The sequence below is a fragment of the Schistocerca piceifrons genome, chromosome 6 (assembly GCF_021461385.2).
Source record: "Schistocerca piceifrons isolate TAMUIC-IGC-003096 chromosome 6, iqSchPice1.1, whole genome shotgun sequence".
NCBI lineage: Eukaryota > Metazoa > Arthropoda > Insecta > Orthoptera > Acrididae > Schistocerca > Schistocerca piceifrons.
This window is the reverse complement of record NC_060143.1, coordinates 204,596,877-204,616,163: the sequence shown is the minus strand read 5'-3', so window position 1 is coordinate 204,616,163 and position 19,287 is coordinate 204,596,877. Positions and strand designations below refer to the sequence as shown.

General features: G+C 38.2%; 1 protein-coding gene across 1 annotated transcript in view; it reads right to left on the bottom strand.

Annotated features, from left to right (window-relative positions):
* LOC124802467 overlaps window positions 1-19,287 on the bottom strand; it is a 109,554-nt gene that overhangs the window by 13,163 nt on the left and 77,104 nt on the right. Inside the window, exon 8 of the mRNA XM_047263257.1 lies at window positions 8,169-8,339. Within this exon, the coding sequence (XP_047119213.1) occupies window positions 8,169-8,339 (171 nt within the window). The remainder of the gene's footprint in view (window positions 1-8,168; window positions 8,340-19,287) is intronic.

The following is a 19,287-nucleotide window of genomic DNA, read 5'->3' as shown; positions in this document are numbered from 1 at the left end:
AACTTTGTAACATAATGGAAACTTTAATGGTATTTTGTGTATTACAAGCTGTGTTTTCAACACCAACTTCTTTCATGCACTAGTGGATATATTAGTGTTGGCAATACAGACTGGCCTGCAAAATAAGCTGAGTTCGATTTTAATTCCTGCTGAATCCTTGCTTCATACCCTTATGAATACGTCAACACAACTATGACTCCCCCCCACCCCTCTGTCTTCCAATGATATACCCCTCACTTCTAGTTTTATACCACTTTATTATAACCATATTATTGTAAAGCTGATTCAAGATTACCTCAAACTTATTCTTGACTTGAGGATACCTCCCTCTTGTCTGAATTGTAAACTGAAAGGATATATGTTTTACACATTCCCATTCCCTGGAAATTTACTCACAAGTACTTAGTTAGGCAAACAAATGACTAATGTCAGCTGAGATCGACAGATGTCTACAGCTTTGTCTGATGGAGTTGCCAGTACAGCTCAAAACTACATTTGTTCCAATTTAACTTCATACAACAACACTTCTTTGTGAAACTTTTGTTATGACCAGAAACCAAACAATCACCGTGTTCCCAACTGATAGTCAAAGTAAGGCAACCTTAGCTACACCACTTAAGAAACAGCTATTTATGTGCCATTCAATACGCCATTCTGGATTCACTTGTGTATTACAATCAGAATTTCACTCCAAACACATTTTCTAACACATTACGAGTAATGCTGAGTAACAGGAATTCTGTTGAACCATCCATCTACAAAATCCTTGGCCCTGGATTTTGGTTCCCCACACAATTGACAGAAACTGTGAATGCTAATATTACACCATTCTTGTTATTTATTCTGGAATTTAAGTTCTCTCTCAGCACACATCTTGTCTTATCAGTTCTCCTGGATACTAACAACACCGTACTGCTCAAATCTTTGGATCAGCAGCAGCAAAAAATCACACTAGATCAAGCTGCTGCCCATGTTCAGGCATTCCACTAGCATGATATTTTACTTAATGTAACTGTTCCTGTGATAACTTCCACCCTGCTTGCTATTCTGATACTGAGCATGACTACATACTACTGTTTCATGCGCAAGCTACATAGTAGAATGCGTACAGACACTCCATGTGATTACATGCCTTGGCCTAGTTCCAATGAATTGTACCAGAGTGAACAGTAAAACGTTTCTATTTATGGGACATCCACAACTGTCGTTATTTATTATTGTCAATGATAAAGTCCACTAGAGTTGTAAAAATAATTTGTTTCTAAAAAGGAAAGCAAAACTTGGTTTCAGCATCTATGTCCCATCTTCATATGCAAAATTATAAATCAATAATAACACCTATTCACATCATTAACATAAAAAAAACTGAAGAGAACCAACAGAAATTCTTCAAAAAAAGCGCTGTATGTACATTAAAATGTGAGTCCATAAAGGATGCACAACTGAGGTTAAAATAGCTTAAAACAGAGCATTCCTGGTACATGGCATAGAACAAGATACCCTCTTCAACGCTATATCTGCCAGAAAGCTTCTCAAAGAGGAGGACCTACATTAAATGACAAAGGTCCCCAATTAATAGAGCGGAAACCAACATTGAATCAAATAGAAAGTATTAATGGGACGACTTCCCAAATCTCAATTATGTAACTTCTAATGTCCCATGGCTAAGGGCATGCCACACATGGACTTGCACGAAAACAGGTAGGTGGTCTTTTGAACATGAAATGTCCAAAACAGGGTGTTATATACACAGTGCACCTGTAGGCATGTGTGAAAACACAGTGGAACCCCCTGAGTAAAATTTATAACTCACCACTGCTGCATATACACTCATCATACCCATATCAAGCACAACCTGAAGTTAAAATGCTGCTGGGAGCGGCCATGTGCCCATAATCGGGCAAGTGGATGGCTCACCCCATCTGATAGTCAAAATTTGTATTAATGAAACTGCTAGAAACAAGTCCGAGAAACCACAAACCAGCATCCACTGAAGTGGAAGCTAACTTCTCTCATGTAACAGCGAGGCAAGAATAACAGATTACCACGTCTGCACTTGAATACCCTGCAAACCAACCAATAGGATCCATCAAAAGTAAATTGACATAATTTCTCCAATGCCACTCTTTGTACCCATACAAAGCCATGGTGCAACTAATGCAAATGGATAAAAACCTATTAAACATTTATAGGCAGCAACTAATGCAAATGGATAAAAACCTATTAAACATTTATAGGCTATCAGCAATTACAGTAGAAGCAGCTAAGTTAGAGCAATATTGATCACATTAAGAGCAATATTATTCACAGTAAGAATAATCATTACAATAAAAAGCACAATGAAAGATTTTTAAGGAACATTGCTCACAGCAGCACTGACCATATCAGTAAAATTAAAAATAAAACCAAAATAATAAAAATCACTGAAAACAATAAAAGCAATAACTAACATAGTAACCTTCAACAAGAAAGCACATAAACATGCTGTGGTCCACAGGCCCCAAATACAGGGTGCAATCGTGAAAGGAAGACATACAGATGCCTTATAATTGGAACACACAGAACAATTTTACCAGGCTGTAATACACTGAAAGTATTGGATGTAGTTATTAAGTATGCCTCCATGCTTTAACTCTGCTTGTTCCTTAAGTGCCTTCTCAGGGTTATTAATTTTACATTTCATAAACCCAATTTTTTCTAAGATGTTAACTGTTTGCCATTTTAGCCAATTTTTGCAGATGCACCTGAAGATAGGACACATGTCCTGAAACCAGGTTGTACTTTCCTTTTTAGAAATAAACAATTTTTACAACTCTGGTGCATTTTATCATTGATGGTTAATTGTAAAATTTAGTTATGACTTTTATTTTTCTACTGTCATGAAAGGAAATTTTGTAATTTCACATGGAATTGTTTACTTCAATAAAAACTGTTAGTCCATATTTGTCTAATGAACTACTTACTTTTGTGACTATTTTAAGAAATATTCTTTTATTACTTGTGCTTATTTGTTCATTCAATGTTTTTCAAGAGTTATTTTTACAATCTTTCTGTCACCCCTCAGGTGTTTAATCTAATTGGATTGTTTCTTGTATATAAGACACATTAATGCAAATGAAAAGTGTCATGTTCTGTAGTTGAGTCATTTTACACTCTTGTTAGTTAAGTCTATTTAATTATATATGCCACTCCATTTGACGCTCAAAAAGATTCAATCAGACAAGTCGACTTGGTGCCTTCCGCAGATCCTGATTACAATTAGAATGAACTACTGTGTTAAAAAACTCTGTTCTGTGATATTGGTATGCTTTATTGTCACATTGGTAACCAACTGGCGAAACCCTGATAGTTACCCAGTCAACGTAAGGAAAATGGACATTGTGTGTTCATGTAATCTTAAAAAGACCAACTGCAGTCTGTGGAGGAGGCTTTTCAATGTCACACAACCCCTATTCTATTGCAAATCACATTGAGTCCATTACCACTAGAAATTGATTATTCACCTCCTTTATTAATCCTAAAAACCAACCTGAAACCATGTATTAAATATTTTTATGTTAAGTTATAATCCTTGTCATATGAGTTTTTCAGTTCCTGTTACTCCTAAAAACTGACTATGAAACCAGCTTTGTCTACCTTTGAAACCTCGCTGTCATCACAGTCACCTGCTGCCAACTGTGGTCACCACACAATGGCATAATAATTGTACTCATATTTCATTGAATACTTAAATGAACTTAAAATATTGTTACCCCTTGATTTATGGTCCCATTAAGATTGTCTAATTCACCTGTGGTGCATCCATTCAGGGAGGGATAAGTACAACATGCTTCCACACCCCTGAAGCAAGAAATTCTTATTATTTAAATTTCACAATGCGGCTGCCTTTTTCATCCCTCACCTTTCAGCTGATGTGACAACAGTCGAACAGCTCACGACAGAACAGGCTGAATGATCGTTAGTAAAGCTGCCTTGTCAATCAAAACATGTTGCAAGATTACTTAACTTGTGATACTAATGGCTCTTGGAGCTGTGGCCAAAAAAAGTCTCTTTCTGCTGTGTTCAGAGCCGCCGCATAGAGCAGATGCTAAATGGCTTCGACTTAATATTTGCACTTGAATTTCCCTTCTTCCTCCAATGTGGGTGAGGGGCTACTGGTGCTGCCCTCTCTCGTCCCCCTGGCAAACCTCGCCACGCAATCCCCGTGAGCTGATACAGTTTCTTATTCTGAACGTGAGTACCATATTTCATTTACAAGCCAACATCACTTTCCAATCCTGACCACACACATAAGTGGGTGTACATAATTAATAATTGCTCATCAACATTGATCCCACAACTGCTTTGGCAGATTTTAATAGTGAGGCAAAGAAGTAAGGCTGTTAGAATCAGACCATAATAATAATAATAATAATAATAATAATAATCACAGAAGTTAGTAATGTGGCTACTTTATTCAGTAAACATTATAGAAACAGTGGTTGGAACATAAAAAGTTGAATGGGTGAAATGCATGTTAGAGAGAGTAACAGGTATAGATACAAGACTTTCTGGTCAAGAACGCTATAAGGAACGACTCATTGCAATTAATGATGCTGAACACAGCACTATACCAAGGCAGAAAATATTCTGGTGGAACACCAAGTGCTCAGCAACATTAGCAAGACAAAGATTAGAATTAAATTTTTAAAGAAAACAATAATAGAGAGAAAATTGAACAAGAATTCCTACATATCTTTCAATGTTTGTGTCATTCAAAATATGAATTAGAAATATAGGTAATTAAGACTGATAATAATGACATCAGGAAGAAATACCAGATTTACGTTATGCCTGTTGAGAGTGTGTCAAAAGGAAAGTCACCTGGATATTATATAGTTTCTAAAGTTTAAAGTTGGAGGCAAAGTTACACAGAGGGAACTTCCAATATTACAATATTATGAAAAAAATACATTGAACTATTTGGGAAGTAGCTACGTGTCCTTTTCATAGCACTGTTGTTATTCCAACCTCAATTTACTGTTGTTTGAACTTCCAAAGTTAGTTACAGAATATTTATAAAAGAAGAGAATTCCTCAAAAACTGGTAGAATGCTGTCATTATCTGCATTAAAAAAAAAGGGGGACAGACAAGACACAAAACCATTGACCTATTAGCTTCCTATATGTAATGTATATCAGACATTCACTGTTATGCTGGGTACTGACAATTTTTTAATAAACTCATGAGAATAACTATTATTATTATTTGTAGGGGATATGTTGAATGGTCAAAAGAACTGTTCCAATACATAACTTTATTCACCCAATTCCTCAACTTGAAAACATAATTTCTGTGTTGTCTATGTAATGTACACTGTACTAAAACAGCTGCAATAAGGCTGTCATACATGAATAAGACAGATGTTTAAATTGTAGCTTATAACATCTGAAAGCAGTTTCTTCATCAGAAGAGGAAACTAGATATCTAAACAGAGAAAAGTGAAGAGAAAATGGACTAAAACAAAAGGGGAAAAAATCACTTCAAGCATTGTATAACGTAACAAATGTAAGTAGCAGATACAGAATACATGATTTATTTAAAACCGGTTATTTTGCATCTTCTGATCAAAGTTCAGAAAGACATAATATAATTTTATGCATGTTTCACTTTGTGGTGTTCTGGTCGAACAGGATGTAAAAGAAAACTAAGCACATTAAATTTTAGTGTGTATATAGGAGATAAACAGAAACATTTTATTTCCAGGAGCACTATGAAGGTTTCGATGTCAGTGATGTTCAGAGACAGCGTCGGATTGAAGTCATATTTTATTTTAGAGGTGTTGTTAAAAATGTTGTCCATTTAAATTAATGCGCAACTGAACATTAATGTGCTTGAAACAGCCTGGTGTTTCATGAATAATGGCTGCAGCTTCAACCAAACAGTTTACCAGTTCTTCTGAAGTATCTATGAGTGCCTTGTACAACAGATTTTTTATCTTACCCCACAAAAATAAATCCATAGGTCAGCAACATCTCTAAAACAAAGCAGTTTAAAGACAAATTCTGAACATTACTAGTGTTGAAACCTTTATGGACCCCTATCAGAGAAACAGTGCATCTGTGACATTTTTGTCACATAAAAGTGTTTCTCTTTATCTTCTCTAAACACTCTAAAATTTTGTACACACAGTTTTTTTTGCATCATGCATACCTTAAGGTAAATGTAAAGTACCACCTCAGCAGCTGTTAAGAAAATGCTTTAATTTCCACTACTAGTAACATTCACTGAACATTGTCAGGTGACAAGTACTGGAAATCTTTTAAATTCCTTTGGCAAATATTAAAACATGTCAATGTTACTGATACAGTTACTTGCTACTGAAACTTTTTAATATGTGCCAAAGCACACCACATGGTCCACAGCACTTGTTGCACTGGATGATAACTGATGAACACCACCTGTAGTAAAAATTGAAGTATTTTCTTAACAGCCATTGAGCTGGTGAGTTACATGCACTTTAAAAATTTGAAGTGACCTTTTCTTGCCCCCTGTGTTGCAAATCACAACTATTATTTTATTTTATTTTTTCCTTGGTAAAGGTACTAATTGAAGATTAGTGTCCGCATCTGACATGCACATTATTAATATTCACTTCTGCTTTCTGTATTTTGAGTATGTGTCATATTTTGAATTAAGATTTTTTATGTATTTCCTGATTTGACAGTATGTTTTAATTCGATTTCTGCTTTTCAGCAAATTTTCTTGCAACACTGGCTTGTTTTCTATGGGTTGATAACTGTGCACTATACCAACATAATAAGAAGATACATATGTTACATGTCATCTTTTTCATTTCTGTGTCTCCTTTTCTTTTGAAGTAGTTGTTATACAGGTAACATAGATTATAACCACCTTTTGCAAATGTAATAAATATCTCACTTAGACAAAAGACGTTTCGCTTTATTTTAAAGCATCTTCAGTGGTCACTGTAACAATTTGTTTTTTCTTAAAAAGTAATATGTCAAGATCATAAACAGTTTTTATGTTTTACATTGCTGTTATTAAATAGTATTATTTTATTATCATTACTCACAATATTTTGCTTCCTCCTCCATCCTAATGTGCCTCCACATATAGGTGTTCAGTTTTTTAGAGCATTGCACTTCACTGACTCTGGATTGGTTTATGTTTTCATGTTGTGTACATGTAATTACACCTAGTGTTGTTTGTTTTGGTGTTGTGAGATGCAATCATCACTTGTTTTGTTTTCTGTGACTTTGGAATATTGTGCTATTCCTCTCACATTTTTCGACTTCGTTCGTGTTTCCATGTGTGCAACTTTACTATGGTGCTGTGGTGTGGGTATGTTGGATATTTCATGTGATACTGATATTACGGTCATATCTGTTTCCATTGTGCCTTGGGATATAAAGAATATAAAAGAGCATTGAAGGGTGGCACCAGCCATTCAACATTTGTAGAACATCTGTGACAAGAAAACCATCCATCAACCACAATAGAAACAGATATGAAAGTAATCAGACTCAGCAGCATGAAGTATCTCCTAACACTAAAAAACTTCCAAATCAAAATGCATATGCAGAAAAGAAATACACAATAAATAACCAAACTTCAGGAACAACATTTTATTCAAACAAATAAAACATATAATAGATAAATAACAATTCCTCTAGTCACCACAAAAAGTGTCACACAGAGCAGCCAACATACTCCCACAGCCACAGGAAAAAAAAAAAAAAAAAAACCACGAACGTATCTCACAACATCAAAACAAATAACATGAGGTGTAAGTGCCTGTACACAACATGAAAACGTAAACCTATCCAATGTTAGTGCAGTGCAAGGTTCTAAAATATTGAACACCTAAGTATGGAAGAACATTAGGAAGAAATAAGAAGCAAAATATCACGAGTAATAATTGTAATTTAATACTACTTAATAACAGTAATTTAAAACATGAGAACTTTTTATGGCCTTGACAAACAGCTTTGTAAGAAAAACTACACTGTTACAGAGACCACTAAAGATGCTTTACAATAAAGCAAAATGTATATGGTCTAATTAGGATATTTATTACAGCTGAAAAAGACATTTATAGCCCATATTACTTAAATATGAAGATAATTTGCAGAACAGAAAAAAATCATTGACATAATAACAAATACCTGGATGTTTGGTTTTTATATGTGCCTTGTATGTACTGGACTGAATGCAAGCGTAAGTACAGTGAGGGCACTTGTAAGGCTTGGCTCCACTGTGGCGCATTTTGTGACGCCGGAGGGAATTGTGGTCGGAGGTCTGGTAGTCGCATTCATTGCATTTGAATGGCTTTTCACCTGAAAATATATCAGAGCTTAGAACAATAGTTAAGAAAATCTTGTAGAGAAAATTAAATGTTAAAATAGGTTAATGTATTTTTGCAACATTGTCTTAATACATGAAACATTAACAGTTAAAATATAATACAAAAATGAATAATCACACTTGTTACTCTGTTTTCTTAGGTACAGTGCCATAGAGGGTATTTAGTGAAGTCTCACATGATTGATTAATTAAAGTTTTTATGAAATACTACAACTTTTGGATTACATTTTTATATATCAAATGTTACACAATTTGATAGCCACACCCACATCTAAAAAGTTGGAAATTTTACTTATCATCCTTTTTTAACACAAGAAGACGCTGCTTCTAGAACACTTTGGTTGCTCCTTGTTTCAACAGGATATTTACAGTCTGTCAGGATCTACATTTTTAATATTATTTTATTTTACTTTTATTTTACAATTAGATTTGAGATGGTTTTTTAAATAAACTAAAACTGGTAAACACAAAAACATATGTATTTTTGATTCTGACAAACTATAAAAATTCTGTTGAAAATCTTGTGTAGAATGCATCACCCATAAGTTATGCAATCTGATGTCTTAGGAAAAATAACATGCTTATAATGGTCTTCTGTTCAGAGGGTAACTTCCACCCATAATATTACAGGTCTAGAGGCTCTGGTATGGTTACAGCACTCCTCTTGCTGGATTCATCCTGATCGGTATGTTGAGAAGGAAAGTTAAGACAAGCAAGATGTCCACTGGCAGAACAGCAGACAATTAGGAAAATAAATCTTTTTAATTTTTTATTTCCAGAAACCTGATAAGGATTTGATGGAACACTACCTTACAACATTTCCAGTTCCTGTAATTTTATATGTTGTTGTTGTTGTGGTCTTCAGTCCTGAGACTGGTTTGATGCAGCTCTCCATGCTACTCTATCCTGTGCAAGCTTCTTCATTTCCCAGTACCTACTGCAGCCTACATTCTTCTGAATCTGCTTAGTGTATTCATCTCTTGGTCTCCATCTACGATTTTTACCCTCCACGCTGCCCACCAATACTAAATTGGTGATCTCTCAGAACATGTCCTACCAACCGATTCCTTCTTCTAGTCAAGTTGTGCCACAAGATCCTCCTCTCCCCAGTTCTATTCAATACCTCCTCATTAGTTATGTGATCTACCCATCTAATCTTCAGCATTCTACTGTAGCACCACATTTCGAAAGCTTGTATTCTAGTCTTGTCTAAACTATTTATCGCCCACGTTTCACTTCCATACATGGCTACACTCCATACAAATACTTTCAGAAACGACTTCCTGACATTTAAATCTATACTCGATGTTAACAAATTTTTCTTCTTCAGAAACGCTTTCCTTGCCATTGCCAGTCTACATTTTATATCCTCTCTACTTCGACCATCATCAGTTATTTTGCTCCCCAAATAGCAAAACTCCTTTACTAATTTAAATGTCCTCTAGCCATCCCTGCTTAGCCATTTTGCACTTCCTGTCGATCTCATTTTTGAGATGTTTGTATTCCGTTTTGCCTGCTTCATTTACTGCATTTTTATATTTTCTCTTTTCATCAATTAAATTCAATATTTCTTCTGTTACCCAAAGATTTCTATTAGCCCTCGTCTTTTTACCTACTTGATCCTCTGCTGCCTTCACTACTTCATCCCTAAAAGCTACCCATTCTTCTTCTACTGTACTTCTTTCCCCCATTCCTGTCAATTGTTCCCTTATGCTCACCCTGAAACTCTGTACAACATCTGGTTTAGTCATTTTATCCAGGTCCCATCTTCTTAGATTCCCATCTTTTTGCAGTTTCTTCAGTTTTAATCTACAGTTCATAACCAATAGATTGTGGTCAGAGTCCACATCTGCCCCTGGAAATATCTTACAATTTAAAACCTGGTTCCTAAATCTCTGTCTTACCATTATATAATCTATCCGAAACCTTCTAGTATCTCCAGGCTTCTTCCATGTATACAGCTTTCTTTTATGATTCTTGAACCAAGTGTTAGCTATGATTAAGTTATGCTCTGTGCAAAATTCTACCAGGCGGCTTCCTCTTTCATTTCTTAGCCCCAATCCATATTCACCTACTATGTTTCCTTCCCTCCCTTTTCCTACTCTCAAATTCCAGTCACCAAGGACTATTAAATTTTCGTCTCCCTTCACTACCTGAATAATTTCTTTTATCTCACCATACATTTCATCAATTTCTTCGTCATCTGCAGAGCTAGTTGGCATATAAAATTGTACTACTGTAGTAGGTGTTGGCTTCGCGTCTATCTTGGCCACAATAATGCATTCACTATGCTGTTTGTAGTAGCTTACCCGTACTCCTATTTTTTTATTCATTATTAAACCTACTCCTGCATTACCTCTATCTGATTTTGTATTTATAACCCTGTATTCACCTGACCAAAAGTCTTGTTCCTCCTGCCACCGAAGTTCACTAATTACCACTATATCCAACTTTAACCTATCCATTTCCCTTTTTAAATTTTCTAACCTACCTGCCCAATTAAGGGATCTGACATTTCACGCTCCGATCCGTAGAACGCCAGTTTTCTTTCTCCTGATAACGACATCCTCTTGAGTAGTCCCCGCCTGGAGATCCGAATGGGGGACTATTTTACCTCCGGAATATTTTACCCAAGAGGACGCCATCATCATTTAATCATACAGTAAAGCTGCATGCCCTCGGGAAAAATTACAGCTGTAGTTTCCCCTTGCTTTCAACCGTTCGCAGTACCAGCACAGCAAGGTCGTTTTGGTTAGTGTTACAAGGCCAGGTCAGTCAATCATCCAGACTGTTGCCCCTGCAACTACTGATAAGGGTGCTGCCCCTCTTCAGGAACCACACGTTTGTCTGGCCTCTCAACAGATACCCCTCCGTTGTGGTTGCACCTACGGTATGGCTATCTGTATCATTGGGGCACGCAAGCCTCCCCACCAGTGGCAAGGTCCATGGTTCATTTGTGCAAGTTAACAGGGGGATAAAAATATTTTTTGTGCTACAAATATGATAATCCAACAAGGGCAAAAAAATTAGGTACAGATTCATGTGGACAGTTGATTAAATCACTGTACTAAAAATATTTTTTATGTTCTCCTCATACGACAAACTGTCAGAATGTATTTTTACAGACATTCATGGGTGACCCTGCGAACAACAATTAAACAATTTAAAATCAGAGATGGTAAAATAGTCTACATTAAAATTGAGCGTAAGTCCAAATACGCAATAGCTGTTCATCATGTTTTCACTATGTGACGACCAGTTTCATGACCTGGAGATATATCTTCAGGTCATATCTGCATCTAGAATAAAACTACTTAGTCAACATAACCTACCGAACAAAGTAGACAGAAACGTGATCAAAAAATAATACTTCATATGCCATGAATTCCAAGGTACAAGTGCTTGCAAAAATATGTCAATCCTCAGAAAACCTTGGATGAAATGACAGATGGGCATCCGATCTGAACCATACATGATCACTAATACATCTCTGAAACACAGTCAAAAGACGAGCCCAGACAGCACATGCAAATCAAGGTATATGATAAAACCTGTGAGCACAAAACATTGCTGAATGAACATAATGAAAATTAAAACACAGCTTGTGGTGTCACTAGAGCATGAAAGAGTTGAAACCTACCACCATCAACATCCATGGGAGAAACTAGAATTAAAAGACACACAATCCTTGTGAGTCATCAATACACTGAAGTATATTGCCATGCATCAAACAGAACTACATGTTACAGCACTAGTCATACACTGAATACTGTGAAGCTAAGCACATGCTACCCTGTTGCAAGTTGAAGATCATGACGTCTAGAGGTAAAAATAAAATTAAAAGGACATATATATTGGACCTTGGAGGTCGCAGTAACAATGTTAAATATCCATCCAGTAGTACAAGACACAGGGAGGTGGCATCAACAGTGATGAGCAGGGCACCATGTGGTAAAGGGAAAGAAACTGTGGGGAGTCGGTTGAGGAAATGGTTGGTATCTTTTATATAGGAGGATAGGTTCCGGGTAATAGGTTGAAGGTGTTGGTCTACGAGAGCAGAGGTTCTCTCAGTGGGGGCACAGTAGCCGGCCACAATGGGGTGTCCTGGGTGGTTGGGTTTATGGACTTCAGGAAGCATGTAGAAGGTGGGAGTGCAGGGAGTGGTAGGGGTAAGTAGAGAGATGGACTATGGGGAGAGTTTCTGGGATGGGCCTAAGGATCTGAGTAGTGACTAGAGATGCTGCTGGATTGCTGGAATGGGATCACTGTGGCATGGTTTGTAGGTGGAAGTAACTGACAGCTGACGGAGTCCTTCTGCCACGTAATCCTTGCAGTTCAAAACTACGGTGGTGGAGCCTTTGTCAGCAGGTAGGATTATAAGATTGGGATCAGTTTTTAGATGGTAGGCTGCAGTTCTTTCTGTGGATGTAAGGTTAGTATGCATGTTGAGGGATTTGGGGAATGATGGTGAGGCAAGGTTCGAAGATAAGAAATTCTGGAAAATTAACAGGGGGTGGTTTGGAGGCAGTGGGGGTGGATCATGGTTGGATGGAGGAGTGAACTGAGTTAGGCAAGGTTCAATATTGGTCTTTGGTTGAGTATGATTGGTCGGGTTGGTGGCGAAACAGTGTTTCCACTGTATGGCCTGGGAGAAGGAGAGAAGGTCTTTAACTAGTCCTGCATGGTTGAATTTGGGAGTGGGGCAAAAGGTGAGACCTTTGGAAAGGACTGATATTTCTGTGGAACTAAGGCTTCTGGAGGAAAGGTTCATGACTGTGTTGCTACTACTCTAGTCCGGTCACTAACATCACCTACCCCACCAAGGGCAAGGCTACCTGTGAAACCAGTCATGTAATTTACAAGCTAAGCTGCAACCACTGTGCTGCATTCTATGTAGGCATGACAACCACCAAGCTGTCTGTCCGCATGAACGGCCACCGACAAACTGTGGCCAAAAAACAAGTGGACCACCCTGTAGCTGAACATGCTGCCACACTTGAAACCCCTCATCTCAGTGACTGCTTCACAGCCTTTTCCATATGGATCCTTCCCACCAACACCAGCTTTTCCGAATTGCGCAGGTGGGAACTTTCCCTGCAATACATCCTACGTTCCCGTAACCCTTCTGGCCTCAACCTTCGTTAGTCACTGTCCTCACCCATCCAGCCCCCTCCCTGTTCCCATTCCAGCACTACACAGCCATCATTTCACTGCCACACCCAGTCTTTTAATTTATTTTTATTTTTATTTCTCTCCTTTCCACTACTTACCCCCTTACCCCTCCGCACCTTCTCTCCTGCCCTCCGTCTATACTGCAACACTTCACTGTCCACCACTCCCACCATACTGTCCCTCCTCCTCCCCGCCCCAGCCTCCTCCTTACCCCCACCCAGTCGCCACTCCCATCATGCACTTGAGCTGCTGCTCGCAGTGTAGTTTCAGCTCCCTGAGACTGCAGACGTGTGTGCTAGTTGTGCTTGTGTGTGTGTGTGTGTGTGTGTGTGTGTGTGTGTCTACTGCTGACAAAAGCCTTAATGGCTGAAAGCTATGATTGTGTGAATCTTTTTATTGTGCCTATAGTGACTTAAAAAGACTGATACTGAATTATGTGACCATGGAATAAAAAAGCAACTGAAATCGCTCAACAAAGGAAAGGCCACTGTACATGATGGGATACCAGTTCAATTCTAAATAGAGTCTGCGAAAGAACTTGTCTCTCTTCTAGCAGGTGTATGATGTAGGTCTCTGAAGGAGGGAAGCATTCCTAATGATTGAGAAAAGCACAGGTCATTCCAAGCACAGATCATTCCCAGTTTCAAGAACGGTTGTGGGAAAAACACACACACACACACACACACACACACACACACACACACGCTTGCGCACACAGAACTATAGTTATGTATCTCCAAAGTCGGTCTGTTGCAGAATTTTGGAACATGTTTTATGTTTGCGCATTATAATGTTTCTGGAGACCAAAAATCTCCTCTGTAGGAATCAACATGGGCTCAGAAAACATGGAAACTCACATCACTCTATTCATGCATGAGAACTAAAAAGCAGTAGGTACAGGCACAACGGAAAGACTGTCGGAGACTGTGGTCATGTATGTGTGAGTTGCATTTGCATGAGTGTGCATGTGTGTATGATGTCTATCTTTGACAAAGGCCTTGTTGGCCAAAAGATAACTTTCTGACAGTCTTTTTGATGTGCCTTTCTGCGACTCAGCATCTCTGCTTTATGGTGAGTAGCAACTATCCTTTTCATTATATTGCATGTTGTATAGTGCTCTTCAACTTCATCCACTGATGCACAACACTTACAGCCATATTAAGTGATGCTGTAACAGCCTTATGATCACCGATTCCCTGTGCTACCCTAACTGAATTGAAAAATTGACAGGTGTAAGGTGTTACCTTCATGAGCCAGTTCATGCATTAACTGCTCCAGGTAATTTTTTTGATAAGGCAGTCATCATTTTATTCATTTTGCCATTCGTGTGTTCATCTAAATAGTTGTACAAACTTTTTGTAATTTTCTGCATTTCTGATGTATCGGGAACAGGAACTACAACACCAAGTTCATGAAATCTAGCAATATGACCTTCTGTGCTATGAACCATCGTCAAAATATCCTCATCTGTCATAATTGGTGCTGTGCACACATGATCATCGACTACAACAATGAGTGATATTATAGCAAAGGCCATTTACAAACTTTCTCGAACATTTCATTACACACTGTCTCACTTTCAATATCCACCAATGCACTACGGAATTTGGGACTATGGAGTCAGCAGCACTGAAATAAGCCAGTTTAAGCATCACTTAAGATACGGTTAGCATCATATTGCTCAAGTACTGCAGGCAACACAGACTGCAACGTATCAGTAGTCATAGAGCCAGTTGCACAAATTCTAAATAACTGCTAAGTAAGACGTGTTTTCTGAACAGCGTGAGAAATGTGTGCATCTTCATGTTTAGCCAATCTCCTAACTTTTCGGTCTGGTTCAAACATACTGTTCCCAAACACTGCAGTATTTTCATTTCCATTTTTAACTATTGCCACAGTGTAGAGGTAGCAGTGTCAAAATCCTTCTAGATTTCTGTTTTCGACCTTCGTCTTTCATCAGCTGCCTAAAGGTCAATTTACAATGCCAGTCACAGAATAGAATGTCAAAACATTCTACAAATCATTTCAAATGCAGCATTCACACAAACCTACAACAGAATGGAACAAAACCTTATTGTATAGGATTTTTTGGAAGAAAATTTCAATGTTCATGATGGTAGGCATCATCTGCTAATGATGGAAGCTAACCTACTCTCGCCGTGCTCACTCTTACTACAGTAATGGATTTTTTGTGCTTGTGTGTCTTCTTAATCTTAATTTTATTGTTTGCTTTGTTTCTGTGACACATTGCAAATGTCCCATGAGGACTTAGTTAGTTTACCTACGAGTGTTTGTTGACAAAATGAGGCAAAGTATCAGAAAGCAAACAAGACAAAGCTTTACGACATCTGGACAAAGGAAACGCCTACAGTGTCCATAAATAACATAAAAAGTGAAACAATTTTCATAAGGAATATTTTTTTAATGCTGAGAGAGTCTGCTGTATTTATGGAGAAAACTACTGTTTTTAAGTTATTTGGTACTGGAAGAGAAAGCAAAACAAAATGAATACAGTAAAAAGACACAATATATTGCCAACCAAATACGGTGTTGTGTTTATGTGTATACATTTTGTCAAAGAAATAAACAGTGATGATCTGAAATACATGAATGCCTCTTTTCCTATTCTTTCACTTTCTAGCAGTGTGGAAAATTCACTAGACAACATCTGAAAAGAACATCTGCTATGAACTTTGCTTTAGTCATTAATACACTCTACTATCATTGCTAGTTGCTTAGGTAATGTAAATGATGACTCATTTACTCCATGATCTCTGAGGTTTTGTTTAATCTTTCTCTTAGTAAGACAGATGGTATTTGAAACATAACTTACATCATTCAGTACAGAGTTATGTGATGTGATGTGATGTGAAGTGATATGATGTTATGTTGATGCTCCGTCTAGTGAAAACAAACTGGCTTTCTGCAGTGACGTTCTCTTCTGTTGATGTACAGTCTAGATCCACTATCTGATATAAAGCATTGGCCTACTTAGAACATTTTTGCTCATAAAAATGTATCTGCCTAGCTAATCATAAATGACTCCATCAGAATTCTACTCTCACAAGCGGGAACGCACTTCGACCAAGTACGGCCAAACCCATTCATAATTTGTAATACTGTCCAAGCAGAGGCACAAAAATTGCAGGTACTTGATGTTATCATATCAATATCAGCTGGCAACACCAGTATTTCCTATTAACAAGCCTGCCGAGTGAGTTCACATATGTGGTGATTTTTAAGACAATGGCAAATGCACAATCTAATATTGGTCTTCAACCAAAATGAAGAACAGGAGGAGGAGGAGGAGGAGGAGCTTACTGTTTATCATCCTGTCAACAACGAGGCCATTAGAGACAAAGCACAAGCTCGGATTAAAGAAGGATGGAGAGGGAAAGTGGCAATACCCTTTCAAAGGAACCATCCTGGTATTTGCCCTAAGTGATTTAGGGAAATCACAGAAAACCTAAATCAAGATGGCGGGATGCGGGTTTGAACCATCATCCTCCTGAATGTGAGTCCAGTGTGCTAACCAGTGCGCCACTCTACTTTGTACCGAGAACAGAGGAGATGCTGGTGAAAATTTGGCAGAGACTAGTATTTCTCCAAAGTGGATCTCAAAGATGTCTATTTACAGCCTCCTTTTGACGAAGAGTCAAAAAAACTCCTTATTCTTCATACGTCATTCGGAATGTACCAGTACCACCAATTTCCATTTTGAGTAAATAGCGTGTGTGCTATGTTACAAAGATATCTGAAGCAGTTGATTGAGGGCATCCCTAATTGCACAATTTAGATGATATTGTGGTAATGGGGCTAATGGGGGAACAACTTATGGCTAGCTTCCAAACAGATCCTCCACAGAACAAAATGTTAAAATGTTGGCTTGACAATTGTGGATTTTTTGCGGCCAAGCATACAATACCTAAGACACAGCCTCCAATGGGAGCTACTCTACCTCAGCAACTGCAATTATAATGTTCATTAGTGGCCCATCTCATATACAGACACCCACCCCAGCTACTGATAAGTCCACACTAACGCAATGAGGCACTGTGGTTTGTGCTCGGTGACAACCTATGCCAGGGGCAAATTTCAATCATGGCAAATGAAGTAGCAGCAGCCAGAGTGCACGACCCACTCCTCCATAGTGAAATGCCGCCAATAGAGTAGGAGTGGCTAGAGCACCTACTAAGGGACACTGATTGGCAGTGCAGAACCTTTAATGATCCAACGCTATGCACGGTTTTATACTAATGACAATAGAAGAAGAAGAATGTTGAGTTCTCATTCCATCCACTCTCCATCTCCATGCCATCCAGTTGCTTCACAAGTTACACAGGGGAATGTCGAGTACGATGATATATGTGAGTCACTGATGAGGCTGTCAGTTCTATCACACCTGTGCCCAAACCTAGTCAGTCCAAAAGTAGCATTTCTCACTAAGCCCTAAACCTTAGCAACCAAGGGAGAGAATTCATATACATTTTGAAGGCTCTTTTCATGGCGCAGTGTGGTCGCTCGTGGTTGATGCACTCCTCAATTTTCTGTACGTGCCACACACATCAGTTCCACAGTGCCAGCTACGATCTGGGCACTGGCCTCAATTATTGTAATAGAGGCATATACTATATGATTGTGTCTGACAGTAGCCTCAAATTTATAACCCTCACATTTAAACAGTTCTGACAGCACAACACCACAGAGCATCAGACCACTGTTCTCTTTCATTCAGAGTCTGATTAAGAGATCAAACAGATGCTCAGCACATTTGCATGCATATACAGAAGGCAATGCAGCAGGTGGCATCTGAGGAACCCCTAGCAGGTTTCTCAGCATCTGTACAGGTTGTAACAATAAGGTACAGCCAAACTTTCAGGAAATATACCAACACCCAGAAGAATAAATTGTGTTACATAGAAATGGGTCCACAAATGCTTTATTTCCATGTTAGGACTCATTTTCTACTTCTCTTCATAATCACATTAACCACAGAAAACACACAGAAATGGAACGTACCAGCATTACATGAAACCTTTTCTTATATTAAACATTCAAAATATCCTCTTGGTCAAATTTGGTTGGTACGCACAGTAAGTTGTAATCCTTATGTTCACTGACAGTGTTTTTTGTTCCAATTTAATGAAGGTAATGATGACACGTGGCTCACTTTACTGCTTGTGTTGACATGTGACTAACTTCACTGCTTACGTTCAAATCTGATTAACTTAATTGCTCTACAAGCATCAAGCACGTAGCATCAGTACAGTACAATGGAAGTTGCAGATGCCCATTAGTTGTAAGGATTACTGTGGCACTCAATTTTTGAATTGGCGGAGATTTCCAGAACAATGGTGCCCCAACACGAGGATGTTTGAAACAACTGATCATTGTCTTAGGGATCATAGGATGTTTAAGCCTATTACTCACAACTGTTTGGGGGGGGGGGGGGGGGGACTACAAGGATGAGGACACTTCAGCTGGAGGAGGAACTTCTTGGTGCAGTTGATGACAACCAACCCTAGCATCAGCATATGACAGTTAGCTACTGCAAGTAATGTTGACGACATAAGTGTTTTTAGAGTGCTATATGAGTACCTGCTATAGCCATACTATATACAGAGTGTGAAAGTACTATCAGCAGCTGATTTTCCTGCACTTCTGTGAACTGTTCATTCAACAATGTGTCAACCCTCACTTTAGTGCAAATGTGCTGTTCATGAATGAGGCTTTGTTTCACTGTGATCA